Source organism: Chamaea fasciata, unplaced genomic scaffold (assembly GCF_029207755.1).
Source record: "Chamaea fasciata isolate MVZ Bird 193981 ecotype frontalis unplaced genomic scaffold, bChaFas1.0.hap1 SCAF_18, whole genome shotgun sequence".
NCBI classification, from domain to species: Eukaryota; Metazoa; Chordata; class Aves; order Passeriformes; family Sylviidae; genus Chamaea; species Chamaea fasciata.
This window is the reverse complement of record NW_027094103.1, coordinates 1,434,834-1,452,963: the sequence shown is the minus strand read 5'-3', so window position 1 is coordinate 1,452,963 and position 18,130 is coordinate 1,434,834. Positions and strand designations below refer to the sequence as shown.

At 45.5% G+C, this 18,130-nt stretch overlaps 1 protein-coding gene across 6 annotated transcripts in view; it reads left to right on the top strand.

Annotated features, from left to right (window-relative positions):
• The window catches only part of MTMR3 (myotubularin related protein 3), a 74,864-nt gene that overhangs the window by 25,551 nt on the left and 31,183 nt on the right, over positions 1–18,130 (top strand). For all 6 annotated transcript variants that reach the window (XM_066199951.1, XM_066199954.1, XM_066199953.1 and 3 more), the window contains 5 exons: positions 6,381–6,458; positions 10,331–10,405; positions 10,780–10,869; positions 12,393–12,509; positions 18,007–18,089. In XM_066199951.1, the coding sequence (XP_066056048.1) occupies positions 10,403–10,405; positions 10,780–10,869; positions 12,393–12,509; positions 18,007–18,089 (293 nt within the window). In that variant the 5' untranslated portion in view covers positions 6,381–6,458; positions 10,331–10,402. The remainder of the gene's footprint in view (positions 1–6,380; positions 6,459–10,330; positions 10,406–10,779; positions 10,870–12,392; positions 12,510–18,006; positions 18,090–18,130) is intronic.

Here is an 18,130-nt window from a genome sequence, read left to right as displayed (position 1 = left end):
CCTTGCTGTTTATGTCATAACTCCAGTCTGATATTGCCCTGCATTTCATGGCTCTTTGGTTACCTGTTGGCATAAATCCCCTTTGCAGCACACCTGGTCACGTTTCCAGCTTAGAACCTCCTCAGATCCACTGGCTCTGTGTCCTGTAAGCTTCCATACTAAAATCCAGATTCAGTCCCCTTCCTTCCAGGTTTCTCCACAGTTCAGACTGATCCGTGTAGCTGTCGGTCCTTGGTAGCTGTTCCTCCTCTGTCATGCACATAAAACAAAGGAATATGGAGTAATTGAAATAAAAGGAAAATTATAGACATGGTACAGAAGATCTCTGGTGGGTAAATTGTATCCTGGCTTTATGTGTGAATAATTGCAGCCTTTGGATCCCAGGATTTTATCCAAAGGAAGGAGGAATTGTAAGAAAAGAGAGCCTGAAATTTTGTAAGAGACATTTTGTTGTGGATTTTGGTTTCAGGCTTGCTGTGATCTTTTGACCTGGGTTGTTTTGAGATGAGTGAAGAAAATACTGATGTAGAGTCTTTTATTTGGGAGCACTTTCCTAAAAAGCCTCTTTTTTTTGGAATAATTAATACTGTTATCCCAGCTAAATATTGATTTTTTTATTCTTGACATCAATTATGGAACAAATGGACCTTTCTTAATGCAAAATCAATTTTTTCTGTACTATTCATTGCTCAGACCCCCAGAAGTGCTTCTCTTGCCTTCCTCTGCCATTCCAAGCTCTGCTTTCCTTTCAAGATTTTTTGTTTTTGCTTTAACTTTGAACTGTTGCTTCTGCATTTAATTTCTGAAGAGTGCAAGAAGTGATCTTTAACAAATATGCAAAGATAATCAGCTTAATCAAACTGCTTTAAAAGCAGATTAATGCCACTTCTGAGTGGGAGGATGAAGGGAGCCCAAATGCCGACCTGCCATTAGTAGATGAGTCAGTGCAGTGACGGATGTTGACAAAACTTTTTTGATGCTTTGGACTCTTATAATTAATTTTATTCTTCACTCATAAAAGCAGAGAGAACAGAAAGTGGAATGAGATCTTTTCAAAATGCTCTGATGCAGGACAGCTCCATCCGTGCTGTGGGAACGTGGGATGTTCCATGTGGCTGTTCACTCTCCCTGTCAGGTACTTGAGTGTTGCTGTGTGCACACCTTCCTATCCAGCTGGAGTGATGTCATTTCACCCAGGGAGGTGGATGATAGACAAGGTGGAGGGAGCTGGGGTTGTTCAGCCTGGAGAAAAGGAGCCTCAGGGGGGACCTTGTGGCTCTGCACAGCTCCCTGACAGGAGGGGACAGCCGGGGGCTCGGGCTCTGCTCCCAGGGAACAGGGACAGGAGGAGAGGGAATGGCCTCAGGCTGGGCCAGGGGAGGATCAGGGTGGATATTGGGGAAGATTTCCTCAAGGAAAGGGTTGCCCAGTCCTAACACAGCTGCTCAGGGCAGTGCTGGTGTCCCCATCCCTGGAGGGATTTAACAGCTCTCTGAATGTGGCCCTTGGGTACATGGGTCAGTGGCGAACACAGCGGTGCTAGATCAGTGGCCTTAAAGGTCTTTTTCAGCCTTAGAGGTTCTGTGACACGTGGCACTAAAACCCAGAAAATGCCTCCCTGAGGATCTACATTCCTTCTTCTCTGTGTGCACGTTTTAGAACTTTCTATTAAGGAGCAGCCCTGCCCCATGCAGCCTCGGGAGCAGCTGCATTCCCAGTGCTCCCATCCCTCTGTGGTTTCCAGCTCAGCCACGAGCTGACCACATCCCCCAGCTGGTGGGCAGCTGATAGCAGCACTGTGTTCCTGCTCCTGAGCATGCTAAGAGTTGTGTAAAAATAGCAGGGAAAGGAAGTTCAAATCCACCAGGAAGAACAGAAAAAGGAGAGAGAGGAGGAGAAGAGCAACCTGTGAGCTAAAGTGAGCAGGGAGCAGCCAAACCCAGAGGTGATGAAATAGGGGGGTGTGGTAATCCGGTGCAAGAGAAGGTTCCCCTCATGGCAGAGCTTGGGTATGTGGGTACACTGATATTGGGAAGTTCAAAATGTAAACAGCAATGCAGAACTTCTCACCAAAAACCACACTTGCATAATGTTAGGTTGGGACATGGTGTGGCACAACCCGTGTGGAAATGCCCGATTTCAGCAAAGGGAGGGGGAAATACATCTTCAAAATAGTCAATTAGCAGGAACAAAGCTTCATTTGGTTGTGTTTGTTTACATCTTTATGGGGATAACTGGCAGCTAGAGAGAATCTGGATTTGTTTTTTCTCCCCGGTTATTTTTCCCTTGCGCCTTTTCCATGCTTATCAAATCATGGTTCTCCTGCTTTGGCTGATAGAGCCTTTCAGCAAAGAAACTGTAGAGACAACTTTCCAATCACCTAATTAAACAAACATGTTGATTGAAACTTCTCCAGAGCGCTTTTCCTAGCTATTTGCCAATCTTTTATTAAAGCAAATGTCAAGAAAAACACTGTCACAGGCTCAAATAATTTAGATTTTGGAGTTCCTGTAGTCCATCACTGCTCAGAGTAGGGCCACCTTTGATGTTGGATTGGGTAGTCCTTGGAATTCCAGGGGCTGGGATATAGCCAGGGATGAAAGTTTTACAATTTGGAAACCATGATTTGGAATTTTCCCCCCAGCTGTATTATTACTTGTGTTTCACTGTATGATAGATGTACAATGCAACTGCTCTACTTCTCCATAACATCTTCCAAGAAAAAAGCTGGAGGCGAGACCTTTGTGCTGAGTGTTCACCCAATGCCCAGGTTCCCAAAATAGGCACCAGAGCAGGATCTCAGAGGATGATTGATAGGAAAAGTCAAGTATTTTTGTTCCCATCCCCTTCAGTCCTGGAGCAGAGTCGCTTGTGACGTGTTTGATTTGGGCAGTGACAGGATGTCTTTGGGCGCCTGTGCTGGAATCGGGAGGGGATTGTGCCCTGCCCAGGTGGGAACCCACCTGCAGAGCTGCCCCAGCCCTGGAGCCCAGCACAGGAGGGACCTGGAGCTGCTGGAGAGAGTCCAGAGGAGGACATGGAGATGCTCCAAGGGCTGGAGCCCCTCTGCTCTGGAGCCAGGCTGGGAGAGCTGGGGGTGCTCACCTGGAGAACAGAAGGCTCCAGGGAGAGCTCAGAGCCCCTGCCAGGGCCTAAAGGGGCTCCAGGAGAGCTGGAGAGGGACTGGGGACAAGGGCTGGAGGGACAGGACACAGGGAATGGCTTCCCACTGCCAGAGGGCAGGGCTGGATGGGATATTGGGCAGGAATTGTTCCCTGGGAGGGTGGGCAGGCCCTGGCACAGGGTGCCCAGAGCAGCTGTGGCTGCCCCTGGATCCCTGGCAGTGTCCAAGGCCAGGCTGGACATTGGGGCTTGGAGCAGCCTGGGACAGTGGGAGGTGTCCATGCCATGGCAGGGGGTTGGCACTGGCTGGGCTTTAAGGTCCCTTCAAACCCAAACCATTCTGTGCTAAACCAAACCAGCTGTGAGAGTGTCACTGCCCAGTGTAGGTGCTGCAAAGCCCATCCTGGAAGGACACACTTGACTCAGGGTTTCGTGAAAGGATCCTGTCCCTTTTCCATTTCCACCCCTTGTCTGTCCTGATGGTGCTGAATCCCTTCTGTGGCTCACACAGCTGAGGTGCTGCAGTGGAAGTGCTGGGGATGCCTGGAGTGGGGTGGTTGCAGACCTGTCCAGAGGAGCAGCTCCCTGGCATGTGCTGGGCTTTGTTCATTAAACAGCTACTCCTGACCTGGGACTGCTCCCATCAGGAACTGGTGTTTTGGAGAGGGTGAGCAGAGCTCATAGCAACCTTTCTTCTTCCAGGCAGCTTTCCCCCCTTATTTTGGCAGAAGTTGTTGACTTAGGAAGTGATAACATTGGCGGCTCTTATCAGAGCCCAGCAGCCTTGCAGCAGGAATGCTGATGAGCGTGTCGGGGGGGTTTGCGGAGCTCTGGCAGCAAGAAAGCGGAATTATTAATGCTTATATTGGAACATTTTTCTCCTGTTTTGAAACTTCTTGACAAAACTCTTGAGATTTGGTGGCTTCTTCCAAGCCTCATTAAAATCAATAAGAAGCTTGTTGCAGATTTTGTGAAGGGTTTGGGTTTTTTTCCCTCGTTTGGACTGAAACCACACAAAATCAGTCCAGCTCCTGCACCCGAAATGTGTATCTTGCCTTTTGAAAAGCAAATACATAGCCAGAACGCTGTCTCTGAGGAGTCATTCTGGAGTTGTATAGTCTGCCTTCAGAGCTTTTTTTTTTGTATGTTTAATAGACTTGCTCCATATTCCCCTCAAAGGTGACTTTGTATCAACAGGCAGCTGTGAATTTGGACTTGTTGCATGCTCAAGCTGGTGCCTCACAGTCAAACTGTGCCCATTCCCATCTGGGTGCTGGGGTTGATTATCGACCCATAAAGTTAGTGGGATTGGTGTTTGGCTTGTTGGCTGAGAGAGTTTTTTTAAAAATAAAAACAAAGTTGACCTCTGTTGCAGGTAGTGAAATGTTGCTTTTAGAAACTGTTTTATGAAATGGTAAATTGAAGTTTAGCTGAGGTTTTGGGCAGCTGGCATCCACACAGGGGTTTTCTGTTAGAGCACATCCTCAGCTCCCTGTTTGTGCAAATACTGAGATTCCATGAGATTTCCTGAAGTGTCCATCATGTGAGATGGTAGAATTCCTTCAGGTGCATCTCAGTTTATATTGGAATCTTAGAATCAGGAAAACCGTGCATGGGAAGGGCCCCACAGGGATCATTGATCCAGCCCCGGGCCCTGCCCAGACCCCCCAACAATCCCACCCAGGCCATCCCTGGCAGCGCTGTCCAAAGGCTCCTGGAGCTCTGGCAGCCTCGGGGCCGTGCCCATTCCCTGGGGAGCCTGGGCAGTGCCAGCACCCTCTGGGGGAAGAACCTTTCCTGATCTCCAGCCTGAGCCTGCCCTGGCCCAGCTCCAGCCCTGCCCTGGGCGCTGTCCCTGTCCCAGAGCAGAGAGTGGAGCTGCCCTCGGGAGGAGCTGCAGCCCCTGAGGTGTCGCCCCTCGGTCTCCTCTGCTCCAGCTGAACGTTCCGAGTGCCCTCAGCTGCTCCTCCAGACCCTTCCCCATCCTCATGTCCCTCCTTTGGTCCCTCTCCCACAGCTTTAGATCCTTCTGACATTGTGATGCTCAAAACTGTCCCCAGCACTCGAGCAGAGGCCACCCCAGAGCAGAGCTGGACAATCCCCTCCCTCACCCAGTTGGTGATGCTGGCCCTGGGGCGCAGCTCTTTGAAGTGCAGAGTTTTCGATGTACAACTTCTTAAACTATTTCCTTCTACTCCGTCAGTCCTAAAATTATGTCTCCTTTTTCTGTGTGTTGCTTATTTCCCTATCATAAGCCATAAACTAAAGGACAGGATGAACGCAAAATACAAAAATATTTTGTTTCATTTACCAGAATGTGAAAATTATCAGTAGTTGTGGCACATCAAAGTACAGGCAAACTATTTCCAGCAGCAGGATTATATGGTGGAGAAATTGGACTTTCCAGGCACATCCAGATGCAGTGTGCTACTGGGAGAGTGTCCAAGTTTCTGTGAAGAACAAACCTTTGGATACAAGGGAGTGGTGTCCCGTCAGTTTGGCTGCTTGTGTGCTTTAGGAACAATTTGGGTTAGTCTGGAACTTTTAGTTTTAGGGTTTGGGTATTTTAGTGCTAAACTTGCCACAGGAGACATCTGTTGGTCCTGTTGGAGTGACTGTAGGAATGAAGCAGATCAGATATTTTCTCCATATAAGTTTTGACAAATATATATTTCTGGCACAGCACCTCATTTTTGATGCAATAAGTGTTTGTACAGGACTTGAAAATCCAAAGTAAAGGGCTTGGCAGGAGTGGCCTCATGGGCATTGCTAATCCCTGGGATTTTTGCACCATTGGACCAAAGCACATGTGCAACAGCCACTCCCTGGGGGTCTTCATTGGCATTCTTGGGACCAGAAATGCTAATTGCAGTGTGAAGTTAAACTCACTTTGAAGATCAGTATAAATACAGTTGGATCTTCTATAAAAGTCTCCTGTAGCTCGTATTGTAAAGTAATTTAGGCTTTGTTTACTCATTTATGGAAATTCTGGATTGCTTTGTGGCCATGATTTCAGAGCTGTTCCTTGCCAGAGAAGAGGCCTTATCCACAGGTATCCATCGGAATCCTGTCCTGGAATTCCCACTCTGGGCACATTAAACAGTTGTTACAACTACAAGGCACTCAGACTTTCTCTTTTTCCTTTTGAATTAATCCAAACTCCCCTTACTGTGAAGTGTCCTGTCTAGGCTGCAGGTTCAGATACAGTTTTTTTATAGGGAAGTTCATGTTTTAAAGTATTGTCTTTGTATTTGCAGCTGCCAATGTGAAGTATCAGAAGAGAACAGTTGGAACTTTCTGGGACAAGAGAGGACTGTTTATTCTCTCATTCTTTGGTAAGAATTGCATTATTTTGGGACGATCAGCTGCTTCTTCATGGATTCTGTGCTCATCATTGATTATTCTCTTAATTAAATAAAGTGTTTTCCAAGATCTTAGAAAAAAATTAGAATTTCACTGAGTTGGAGTTTGCAACCTTTAATTATTGAAAAAGAAGGTTCCTGACTCTTAGCTGTGCCCAAGCTTCAAACACGATTCTTTGTTCTGCTCCTATCCCTGAATAGTGTGCAAATATCCGTGTTGTCAGCTGCTCTCCCCATAAATCCTGGTGAAAGTTACTCATTCCCTGCAGCCTGTGGTATCAGGAAAGAGGAGAAACCTCCCTGTCAGGACTGAAACGAGGGAAACTGGGTGTTCATCCTTATCTCAGAAGTTTCCTTCCACCTGCCAAAGGAGGAGAAGTGTTTTCAGTTTGCAACAGAAGCATCTTTTGCTCAAGGTACAGCACATTCCTGAGTGTTCAATTCTCAAATTTTTCAATGTTCCTTTGCCAAAAAATTTGAATTCCAAACTCAGAGAGCAACTGTGCCACAGTGTGTAAACAGCTCAGGAGTCAGCTCAGTCTGATTTTGATATTAAAATGAGTGGAATTCAATCTGAATGGGGAAGGTAAGGGAATGAAGTGAAATGCTTGGATTCTTCCTTTTCCCTTTTTTCCCTCCACTTTTTCCTTTTCCTTGCTGAAAGTCCAACTGCATTTAAATACATGTGAATTTAAACGATCCTTTATTTAGCTAATCTTTTTTGTTTAGAATCACTGGCAAACAGATGGTTATTGCTACTCTTAATTATGTACATAATTTAAACCAGAAGGCACATCTGAAACAAAAGGTAATTAAGATGTTCCCATAGAGGCTGAACAGAGTCTGAGGTTACAACCTTTGCTCATCATTTATCCTTTCAAGCAGAACATAAGGATGGAGAATTAACAAGACTATTGTCTTTTTTGACTTAATTTAACACACATGGAATTGCAGGTAAAAGGGCAGACAGTGGTTTGATAACATCACCTTTTTTTGGCCTCAGTGCTGACCAAACCCAGTATTTGTACCAATAAACCCAAGCTTCACTGCTCTGTTTACAAGCTGGCTGCTATTTTTATGTGATCCTATTGATAAGGAGGAGGCTGAATTTAAGGCTGCTTTCCTGGCCAGGTTTTTTTTTGTCTGAGCTGTGTTTGTACCTTTCCACTTCACTTCTGGTAAATGGGTTTTACTTTCAGGGCTGAGCTGCAGTTGTACCAAATGAGAATTCTTCCATTTTGTAGTCCTAAAAGTGGTGTGTATCAACCTGAGAACGGTTTTGTGCAGCCACTTGATGCTGGGCTGGCTTTGTCCCCAGCTGTCCCTTGGAGCAGCACGGTGGGGAATGATGGTGGGGAGAGTTCAGGGGTGCTTGGTGGAATTGGTGATATGAGGAATGTTCTTACTTCCAAGGCTTCTAAAGCCAGAAATTCCATTATGAGGTGTCAGCAGTCACTGGGATCCTCCTTCTGTTCCCATGGGAAGAGATGGGTGAACTGGAAATGGGTTAGAAAGCTTTGTGATAGAAAGAAATATGGATTCAGGTGTGGTTTGGGCTGTCCTGAGCAGTGTGTGGTGCATCCCTGCTCCGAGAGCTGTTCCCTTTCCCTTTTGCTCAGCCCAGTGACCTTGAGCTCTTGGAGTGGGATCAGCTCGTGGACGTGATGGGAAAGGAATGATTTCTCTCCAAGCATTCACTGTCCATCAGCTCAGAGAGCCTCACTGTAGCAATTCAGCCTTTTTGCTATTTCTGTCAGCAATTTTCAGCACTCCTTTGGTGGCAGGGAAGTCACTGAAGCATTTCACTGATGCCCAGCAGCAGCCAGGGCAGTGTTTGCTTTAGAACCAGTCCTATAACTTCTTGTACCATTTATCTTGGCAGCATCACCCTTTGGATCTGATAATCCTGATGCAAACTGGAACAGGGAGATTTTTCTTCCACACAGCTTTCCCAAAATTCACCTTAGAAAGGAAGATTCTCACAGGGAAAAGGCCACACTGTCACAGTAGAAAATCTTCTGCACTGAAGGCAGGAGTTACTGAAACTTGATACTTTGTGTAGTCTCTGCTGGAGGTTTATACTGGATTTTAGGAGCACAGCTGTAAGATATTTTAAAAGACCCAATTTTCTAAGCTAATACTGGTTTTATTAATATGTAGGTGGTTATATAATAAACTTATAAGTTACATATATCTAATCAAACTGAGGTATGAATTTTTTCCAGCATAGTGCCTATTAAGTTCAATCTTTTCCTCAGAGGTACTAAGCAAGCTTCAAATTTGTAATAAAGCAGATTTTTTAAATTAAGTTGCTCTTTCTTTGATAATTGTGTGTGAAGCTGAAGGAGTTCTTTGAACTACCAAGGTATTTTTTATATCATTAAATCTTGGAATGGGTTGGGTTTGGAGGGACTTCAAATCCCATCCAGTGCCACCCCTGCCATGGGCAGGGACAGCTCCCACTGTCCCAGGCTGCTCCAAGCCCCAATGTCCAACCCGGCCTTGGACACTGCCAGGGATCCAGGGGCAGCCACAGCTGCTCTGGACACCCTGTGCCAGGACCTGCCCACCCTCCCAGGGAACAATTCCTGCCCAATATCCCATCCAGCCCTGCCCTCTGGCAGTGGGAAGCCATTCCCTGTGTCCTGTTGCTTCAGGCCCTTGTTCTAAGTCCCTCTCCAGCTCTCCCAGGATTTATATCTATTTCTGCATTATTTTTTAGTGAATCCATGGCAGCTTGAGCTTGATTGTGCTCATCATTTCCCCCTTTTATGTAAATAAATTTACAAACACATGTATGTGAAGATACTTGACGTGCAGCTGCTGCTCCTTTGCCCTCTGTCAATATTCCATACCAGGCACAGGATGTGTTTAGGGCTCTGTACAGTGCTGGGAGCTGATGGATTGAAGTGGTTTTCTCTGTCAGCCTCAATACTGATAATTTGAAATACATTTATAAGTTAAGTGAGCTATGAACTTTGGATGTGAACTGAGACCTGACTGCACTCATGTGATGTATTTTCATTTTAAGTTTTGTGTGCCACATTCTGCAAACCCTGTAAATACCTGAGTGGAATCCTGGTATAAAACGGGAGAACCTACCTGGATTTAAAAAGCTGAGTGTAAAATCAATCTCAAACCCAAATTTTGACTCCTGTATTCACTTCAGTCATTAAGTTCCTAATGGGTGATTTACATGAACCTCAGGACTGTGTTAATATTCCCAGAAAATTTGCAGATGATCAAAGCTGGGGGGGCTGTTGGTTAGTGGAGAGAGCAAGTCCCCAGTGCAGGAAAACGGATATTTTGGTATATCCATGGATATCCAAAATGAGCCATAAGTGTGTAAAATGAGGACTTTTATCCCAATCAGAATTCTAGTTCGTATGCCATAGTTGAAACAAGCTTGTTCCAGGAAGATCCAAACCCTTTGTTTCACACCAGATCAGCCTGAAGGGTCCCAATGATCCCTTTGGATCTGTAACCCATGGATTTCTGATTCACCATCTGCAAACAACTTGGGAGAAAATTCCGGGGGATCTAGAAAGATGAACGTGTTTTAATTTAAATTATATAAACACTGGTCTAATTGCTGCCTTCAGACAGGTGTTCTCCCAGCAGCACATCCAAAGGTAATTTTTCAGGATGAACAGAAGGAACCAGACACATTTGGAAACAATTTTGGCTCTCAGGAGAGGGAGCTTCTATGGATTTCATTTTTTCATAATTACTGTTTGCTCTCAGTTTTCTAACAGCTACATTCACAGTCTTTAAAAGTTGATTTGTATTTATTTGGCAAAAGCAAATGAATCTTATTTCATCATTATACTTTCCTGGTTTTCTAGATTTTAATAAGTGAAGAGCTCAAAGTATTGCAAGTAAAGACGAGGATTCCTCCTCCTGCCCAGGAGCCTGTCATGGTAAGCAAAGGGGCTTTGTAGGGTCTGTGACAGAGCAGAAGAGTTTGAAAAGGGAAAAACATTAGAGAATTAATGTTTACATGTGGGGTTGTTAAGATTTAGGCTAATGCTAATAGCGCTAATGCTTTTTTCCTAATGCTGCTATAAATCTTACAGCTTTTAATGACTTTATTAATCAGGCTGTAGGAAGGAAACCTGTTGCTAATACCAAATTTGTTGTCTGAGGGCCCGTGTTGCAGAGTTTAGAAACTTTACTGAGTTACTGCTCCTGAAATTCTCTGGACACTGTGGGAGCTTTTCCTTGGCTGTGGATGGTTGGGGAAGGTGGCAGCAGGTGCCAGTGCCGCAGGTGACTGTCACACTTTATTCCTCAGGATGAGGAGACTCAGCACAGCCTTGAATGCATCCAGGCTAATCAGATTTTTCCCAGGAAGCAGCTGATCCGAGAGGAGGAGAACCTTCAGGTAATCACCACACTGCTCCTATTCAAATCACACTGCCTCCAGTTGGTTATAGATTCTCTGGCCTCTCCTTTAGAATTTTAATTTCACAGTCAGCACAGAAACTCATTTTCCTCTTAAATACTCCTGTACTGTTGGTAGGACAGAGAACTTTGGCATTTTATTACAAAAAATTCCTTCAAGTGTCTGTTCACTAATTCCACAGCTCAGGTTTTATACCATAGTTTAGAACTCTGTTGTTTTGAAAAAGCAGCATTAAGCTGATTAAACACTGCCTTTGTATCTGATTATTGTGAAACCAAAAGTCTTCTGTCGCATAAAGAGAAATATTTTTAAATTTCTTTATTTTTCCAATTCTTTAGTTCAAATGATTTATCTCAGAATCATGGAATGGTTTGGGTTTGAAGGGACCTTAAAGCCCAGCCAGTCCCAGCCCCTGCCGTGGGCAGGGACACCTCCCACTGTCCCAGGCTGCTCCAAGCCCCAATGTCCAGCCTGGCCTTGGACACTGCCAGGGATCCAGGGTCAGCCACAGCTGCTCTGGGCACCCTGTGCCAGGGCCTGCCCACCCTCCCGGGGAACAATTCCTTCCCAATATCCCATCCATCCCTGCCCTCTGGCACTGGAAAGCCATTCTCTGTGTCCTGTCCCTCCATCCCTTGTCCCCAGTCCCTCTCCAGCTCTCCTGGAGCCCCTTTAGGCCCTGGAAGGGGCTCTGAGCTCTCCCTGGAGCCTTCTGTTCTCCAGGTGAGCACCCCAAGCTCTCCCAGCCTGGCTCTCCATGTAGACACTCTTGCATCAACTGAAGAGTTTCACTGTAATATAAAGTATTTTTATTTGATTCAAGCTACTTTGGTATAAAACCAGATCGCTTTCAAGTTGAGCAGTTACACTTTCCACCCAGCTCAGCTAAACTGGGTTTAAGTCACATTTTTAATTAACCAGTAACAATTTTCATGTGTGGTGTATTGAACTGCAGGTTTCTGACTTTATAAAACAGCACCTTGTTGCGGATTTTAATATTTGCTGTGAGAAATAGGGAGCAAAAAGCTTGATTTGTCCAAGCTCAGCTTTGTAGCATTTAGGGATCCAGCCTAGGCTGGTAACCTGAGCTTGCTGGGTGAACAGTGGAGAAATAGCAGGGAACATTATTCATGCTGGATGTTTTGCCTGCTTTACGATGAATTTAATAACATTATGGAAATGCCACTCTCCATTAAGTAAGGAGTGAGAGCATAAATCAAGGGCTTTGTCAGCCTGCTTGCCAAAATGTGAGGATATTTTTCATAAAAATTCATTGCTTTCTCTGACCAGGCACTTACCACTCAGGAAAAGTAACATAAAATAAGGAATCATTTAAGAAAAAGGCTGCAATTAACCTCGGAGCCAACCTTACCTGATGTTCCTCCTTAGCAGCAATAACAGGGCTGAATTCTCGGCAGGCTTTGTTTGATTTCTTGTGCTGCAGGAGGGGCAGAATTTTGGGAAGTGGTCTCTGAAATCAGGTTTTTGCTGCCTTTCTGCAGGTGCCGTTCATTGAGCTCCACGGGGAGAGCACGGAGTACGTGGGACGAGCAGAGGATGCCATCATTGCCCTTTCCAACTACAGGCTCCACATCAAATTCAAGGAATCTGTTGTGAATGTAAGTGCTTCCAGCTGTTCTGATCTCAATGGAAATAACAGTTTGGGATAAGAGTACAATGATGCCCCGCTTTTAAGAATGAAAATTCTTCTTCTGATGTTCACACTGATTTCTTAGGGACAATAAGATACGTATGTAGGCACCAAAGGGTGACTCAGCAGCTCTGAAAATCAGATGTCATAAGGAAATCCCTCAACCTCCACTTTACAGCTGGCTGTGTCAGCCCCCTGTTGTCCCCAGGCTCAGTGAGGACAAATAGTAAGTCTTCCATGGGGCTTTTGGAGCCACCTAAACCTCATTTGTGCCTTGCTTGGAACTTCAGAAGGTGGGAGTAAGTCCAGCTGCTGAACTCACTGTTGGGTGCTTTGAGTGCAGTCTGTGATGTAACAGATCAGGAGTGGGACCTCACCCGTAATGCATTTCTTTAGGGAGTCTTATTCCAAGTGTCCATTCCTTAGAACGGTTCCATCTCCACCTCCTCTGGTACCAGACACAGTTAAATGAGCATTGGACAATCCTGATGCTCACCCAGACCAGTCCCACCAGCTGGGGACACTTCCAGTGTGGAAATCAATAGTGTCCTGAGGAATGCCAGGGAAGGGTGGATGTGCTTTATTAGAGAAGCCATTAAAACATGAACTGCACTTCCTGTCCTTAGGATAATTAGGGACATTCCTTTATAGGGATTTTCAATTCAGTATTTTTGAGCATAGCAAGAATTGATGTTTTCTCAAATCACGTTCCTTGGTTGTGTTCAGGGAAGAGTCCACAGAAGCTTGTCAATATTTCCATATTAATTTTTCTTCCCTGACTTTCACATGCAGTGTTCTGCCCTCTCATTCTGTGTGATATCTCATTATCATCAGCATCATTAACCAGAAATAATCAGAGTATGAGGTGGAGCAGAATATAAATCATTCTTTGTAACCATATGTGGCTATCACTAATAACTTCCTATGAACCCCACTGAAATCCAGGACAGGGAGGGCTTGGGATGTCTTTAAGGATAAAACAGTCTTTAGTAATTAAGAACCACATTTAAATTGTTAATTTTGGCAGTAGTAATCCTTTTGGTTATTGTTGACCAAAATTCTTGGTCAGATCGTGATTTTCTAACTAAAATCTTCACTGAGTAATGTGTGACTGAGTTCATCTTGATTCTTTCCTGCTGTTTTTATGTCACCACAGCTGTTCAGCAAATACTTGTAAGAAATTCTTCATTCCTGGGCTGTGGCTTTTCCCTCTTGTTTGGTTACAGTTCCCTGGCTGTGAAAATGGTGCTGTGACACCTCAGTGAGCAGCACAGAGCTCCAGATCACCTGGGCTGGGAAAGAAATCCATTCCAAGTTGTTAATGTTCCCATTGCAACAGTGCAGAAAAGGGCTGTGTGTGGAGATCTTTCCCATGGATAATTTCCTAGATGTTAGTGCTAATAGGAACATGGTGTTTCAAATGCAAAAACAAAAGATCCCACAGACCATGCATAAACTGGGGGGATTATGACATTCAGGGGTGTTGACTTACTTTTATCCATGGGATAAAAGTGCAGACTCAACAGGGATCTCTCGGGCACAGGGGAGGTTTGGTTCCCAGGCCCAACTCTATTGATTCCTTAAGAAAATGTCAGACTTTGCAGCTGCTGAGTGCTTCTGTCTAATCACTTTCCTCCCTGTAAGCTAATTGCATTGATGGGAGAATTAACATTTTAGTGGAGTTTGTGGAAGCATGGATTGCATGTAATCTCTTTCCAATGGTGGATTTTGGACACACTACCAAAGAAAAGTCATGATGAGGGGGACTCTGATGAGAAGGTGAGTTTCAGTGTGAGCTCTCCCTTGCTTAGAAAATGTTTGGATTGGGATATTCCTCATGTCCATGGCTGTTGTGGTTCATAATCCTTGTCTTGTCCTCAGACAAGCTGGGCTTTGCTGCCCAACTCAAGAGCACGACAATTGTGAGAGAGGAGGGGGCTCAGAGGTGCCTCCAAGACAAACCCCAAGTGTCATCAGCTGTAATTAAAAGCAAAATTTTCTTCAGACAGTCCTTGTGGGTTCCAGGAACCCGGGGAGGGATTCAGCTCCCTCCACCCTGGAGCCCTTCAGAGCTGTCCTTGCACCCTCAGTGCTCCATGTGCCACCTCATGCCACGCTCCAGGGCACCCAGCCTTGGCCCTGTGCTTGTTAAAGCCACCAGCCTGCACCATAACCATGGCATTATTCCAGATCTGGGCTGGGAAAGCAAGGAGGAAATCCCAGTTCCAGCTCCCGGGGCCTGGGAGGTCCTCCACAGGAGGTCCTGGAGAGGTTTGGGCCAAATGGGGCACAGGGAGGGTCTGTAGCAGGGTCACTGGTGCTTGCAGCAGCCTGGCCGTGATCTGCTGCATCCCACTGGGAATTGTGGGCATGGGTTGGGCCGTGGGGGTTTGTTTCAGCACTGAAAATGTAACTTGTACTTTTTCTAACTACAGAGCTGTAATTCTCTAAATATATCTTGTACTGCTCTTAGATAACAGTCAGCTCCAGTCATCAAAATCATTTTAAAAACCCCTCAAAAAATAAAAAGTTGAAGTTGTAGAATGTTGCTGTTATTTAAAACGAGATAATTTTAAATAAGAGACAGTCGGGAGATACTGCAAGAGCAGGATGCTCCTGCACTCCCTATAATGGGATGTAATTTGCCTCAGATAACAATGCATGTTTATTCTTATAAAAGCAAAAATGATTGCTTCTCCCTGCCTGGTTTCCATGCCATTATTAGAGGGAAGTGCCTGCAGATAGAATTGATGGCTCTTCCAGGAACGGGCTCTGGGTGTCGGACTGGCAGCAGCCTGAAGGATGTGCAGTGGGAAGGGAAGGTTATCAGGGAGGGAGGGAATGACGGGAGATAATTCCACAGAGCTTTGCTGGGGGAAGAATAATGGCCAGGAAGGAGATTAAAAACACAAGAGGACCAGAGGACAGGTTTTTATGACTGGGAAGGAAAATTAAAAAGATTAATGGGAAGGTTGTCCTGAAGAAAAAGCTGCAGATGGGGAGAGAATCACTGGTGGGCTGTCAGAGGGGAATGGATGGCTGGGGAGCAGAGGGCACAGGGAAAGGGCAGGGAACAAGGAGAGACTTCAGAAGAAGAAAATTAAAAATAACGCTGGAGGAGAAGAATTAGTTTGTCATTAAGAGTGCAGACAGAAGAGGAGCCACAAGCAGAATGCCAGGAGGAGGGAAAAGGTGGAGAACTGCTTAAATGAAGATGGACATGGGGAAAAACAGAATAAAACTGGGCTTGGGGAATAAAAAGATAACAGACAAAGCAGCACTGGACTTAAAAAGCAAGTCTGGAATCTTGACTCTGCTGGGAAAGATGCCTTACTTTCCATGCGTGTGCCATTTAACTCAGTGCTAGATTTAAATAAGTTATTTCAGAATCATTTAAGTTGGAAAAGCCCTCCCAGGCTATCAAATGCATCCTGTGCCCAACCCCCACTTGTCCCCAGCCCTGAGCACTGAGTGCCACATCCAGTCCTTCCATGAACACCTCTGGGGGTGGGGACTCCAGACCTCCCTGGACAGTCTCTTCCAATGCCTGACCACCCTTTCCAGGGAGAAATTCCTCCTGGGAATCATTAGTAGGTCTGTGTGGGGCTCTCCAGTCATGAAGACAGACTGGAAGATTCTGCAGTCTGAGCTCCATTCCTGTCCATTGATCAGACAAAACTGACAATTTACCCGCTTTGGCAGACTGGGATCGAGCAGGAGGAGGCTCGGAAGGAATGAGCACGTGGAATACAGGGATCAGCTGTGGAACAGAGCACTTGGTGTGGTCTGTGCTACACTTCAGTCCTCTGCTGCTTTGGTGGAGTCACCCAGTCAGGCTGAGCTTAGGGAGGGCACAGAGGGGCTCTCACAGGCGGGACTCCTCATTTCCTCCTGGCCCCTTCATGCCACTCTGATTCTGTCACAGATCTCAACCAGTGACAGTGCTGAAAACATGGACAGAAATTCAAGTTCTGGCTTTATTTGAAATGCAGATTTGAAAACCCAAACTACTGGGCTGTGGAGTCAGACACCCTCTTGCCAAGTCCTGTCCATTTTTCTGTCATTTAGTGTCCAGTTACAACAGAAGGAGCAGAGTAACTCCCCTGTCCCAGCCTTGCTGGGCACAGCAGGGGAGGGTTGGTTGCTCCAGAGCTGCCTCTGGCTGTGGTCTGACATGGGCTGAACATTAAAAAATCCCTTCCTGGTGGATCTGGGGGCTCTGGGCAGTGATTTGAGAACACTCTGGGCTCTGTCTGAGGTGCTGAGCTGTGCCTGCCTTCCCCAGAGCCAACAGAGTTCTCATCCCTCTCCTGGGCACAGCATTTGCCCTGAGCTTGCTCTGGGCATCTCCCTGCTCGGAGGTTGTCTCTTGGCTTGCATTTTTGAGACATCTCTTTTCCTTGCCTGCTGGTTTTAGTTCACTTCCCATTTTTTCATTCCCCCAAAATGAGGTACTTTTTAAGCTTTGTGGTGCCTGAGGAGATGCTGTCTTGATTCCTTATCTCGGAGCTTTGATTGGAGGTGACCTTCAAAGGATTTGCCAAGCATATGGAGAAGCCCTGGCTCTTCCAGCCACATCTTGCAGGCCCCAAGCCAGACCTTAAACTGCTGGATCTTAGTCCTGTGATGGCAAAAATCCATTTGGAATGTTACTAAAGGATTGCAGAGGTTTCATTGCCTTGTGCAATGTCCAATAATCTACTAAGCAATTCAAACAGATTTGCGCTTCGTGTTAATTACAGGTATTACCTAAATTTAGACAGTTATTTATGACTTCTGTTCATTTAAGGCAATAATGTACATTTGCCAATCTCAGGTGAAGTTCCAAAAATAATAATGAAAATTAATATTTTCATCTGGTGGGTTTTCACATCTTTAAAGGCACTTGCACGTGCTCTTATGTGTTGCCTGACCAACCTGCTGCTGGTTAAACATGCCAGGAAACAGAAGTGTCTATAACTGAGCTTTAACTGGGAAAGATTCAGCATTATCACTCTAAATTTGTCTGCTTCCATGACAAGTGTTGACCTAAACAGGCCAAAGGGTTTTTCCCTGAGGACGAAATATTGGATATTGCCGTAGGAAAGCATCCAGACTGCTGCAGTCTGTTAAGGGGATCTTGCTTAGCAGTTCTTTTTGAACACCATCAGCTAAAAATATATTAAGATTCCTAAATTTGGACCTATAAGAGAGAAAGCTATTTCCATGAGAGAGGAGGTGGGGTGTCTGCTGCCTTTCCTGGAGCCTTCTCAGCTGCTCCCATGGGATCCCTTAAAGCTTTTGGACTGGAGCTGCAATCTGAATACCTGGTACCAAACCTCAGAGCTGCTGAAGTGACTCCACATGGATTCCTTTGTTTTCCTCTCTTCAGACTCCACGTAGCCTACGATAAATCCTTGCGAGATATGCAAAGGAGCTGCTGTTACTGCTGCTGAAATGAAATAATCTGATGTGTTTAATTGCAGGTTCCATTGCAGCTCATCGAGAGTGTGGAGTGCCGGGATATATTCCAGCTTCATTTGACTTGCAAGGATTGCAAGGTTATAAGGTAGGAGAGGCTCAGTGTTAAAGGGGGCTGGAATTTACTTT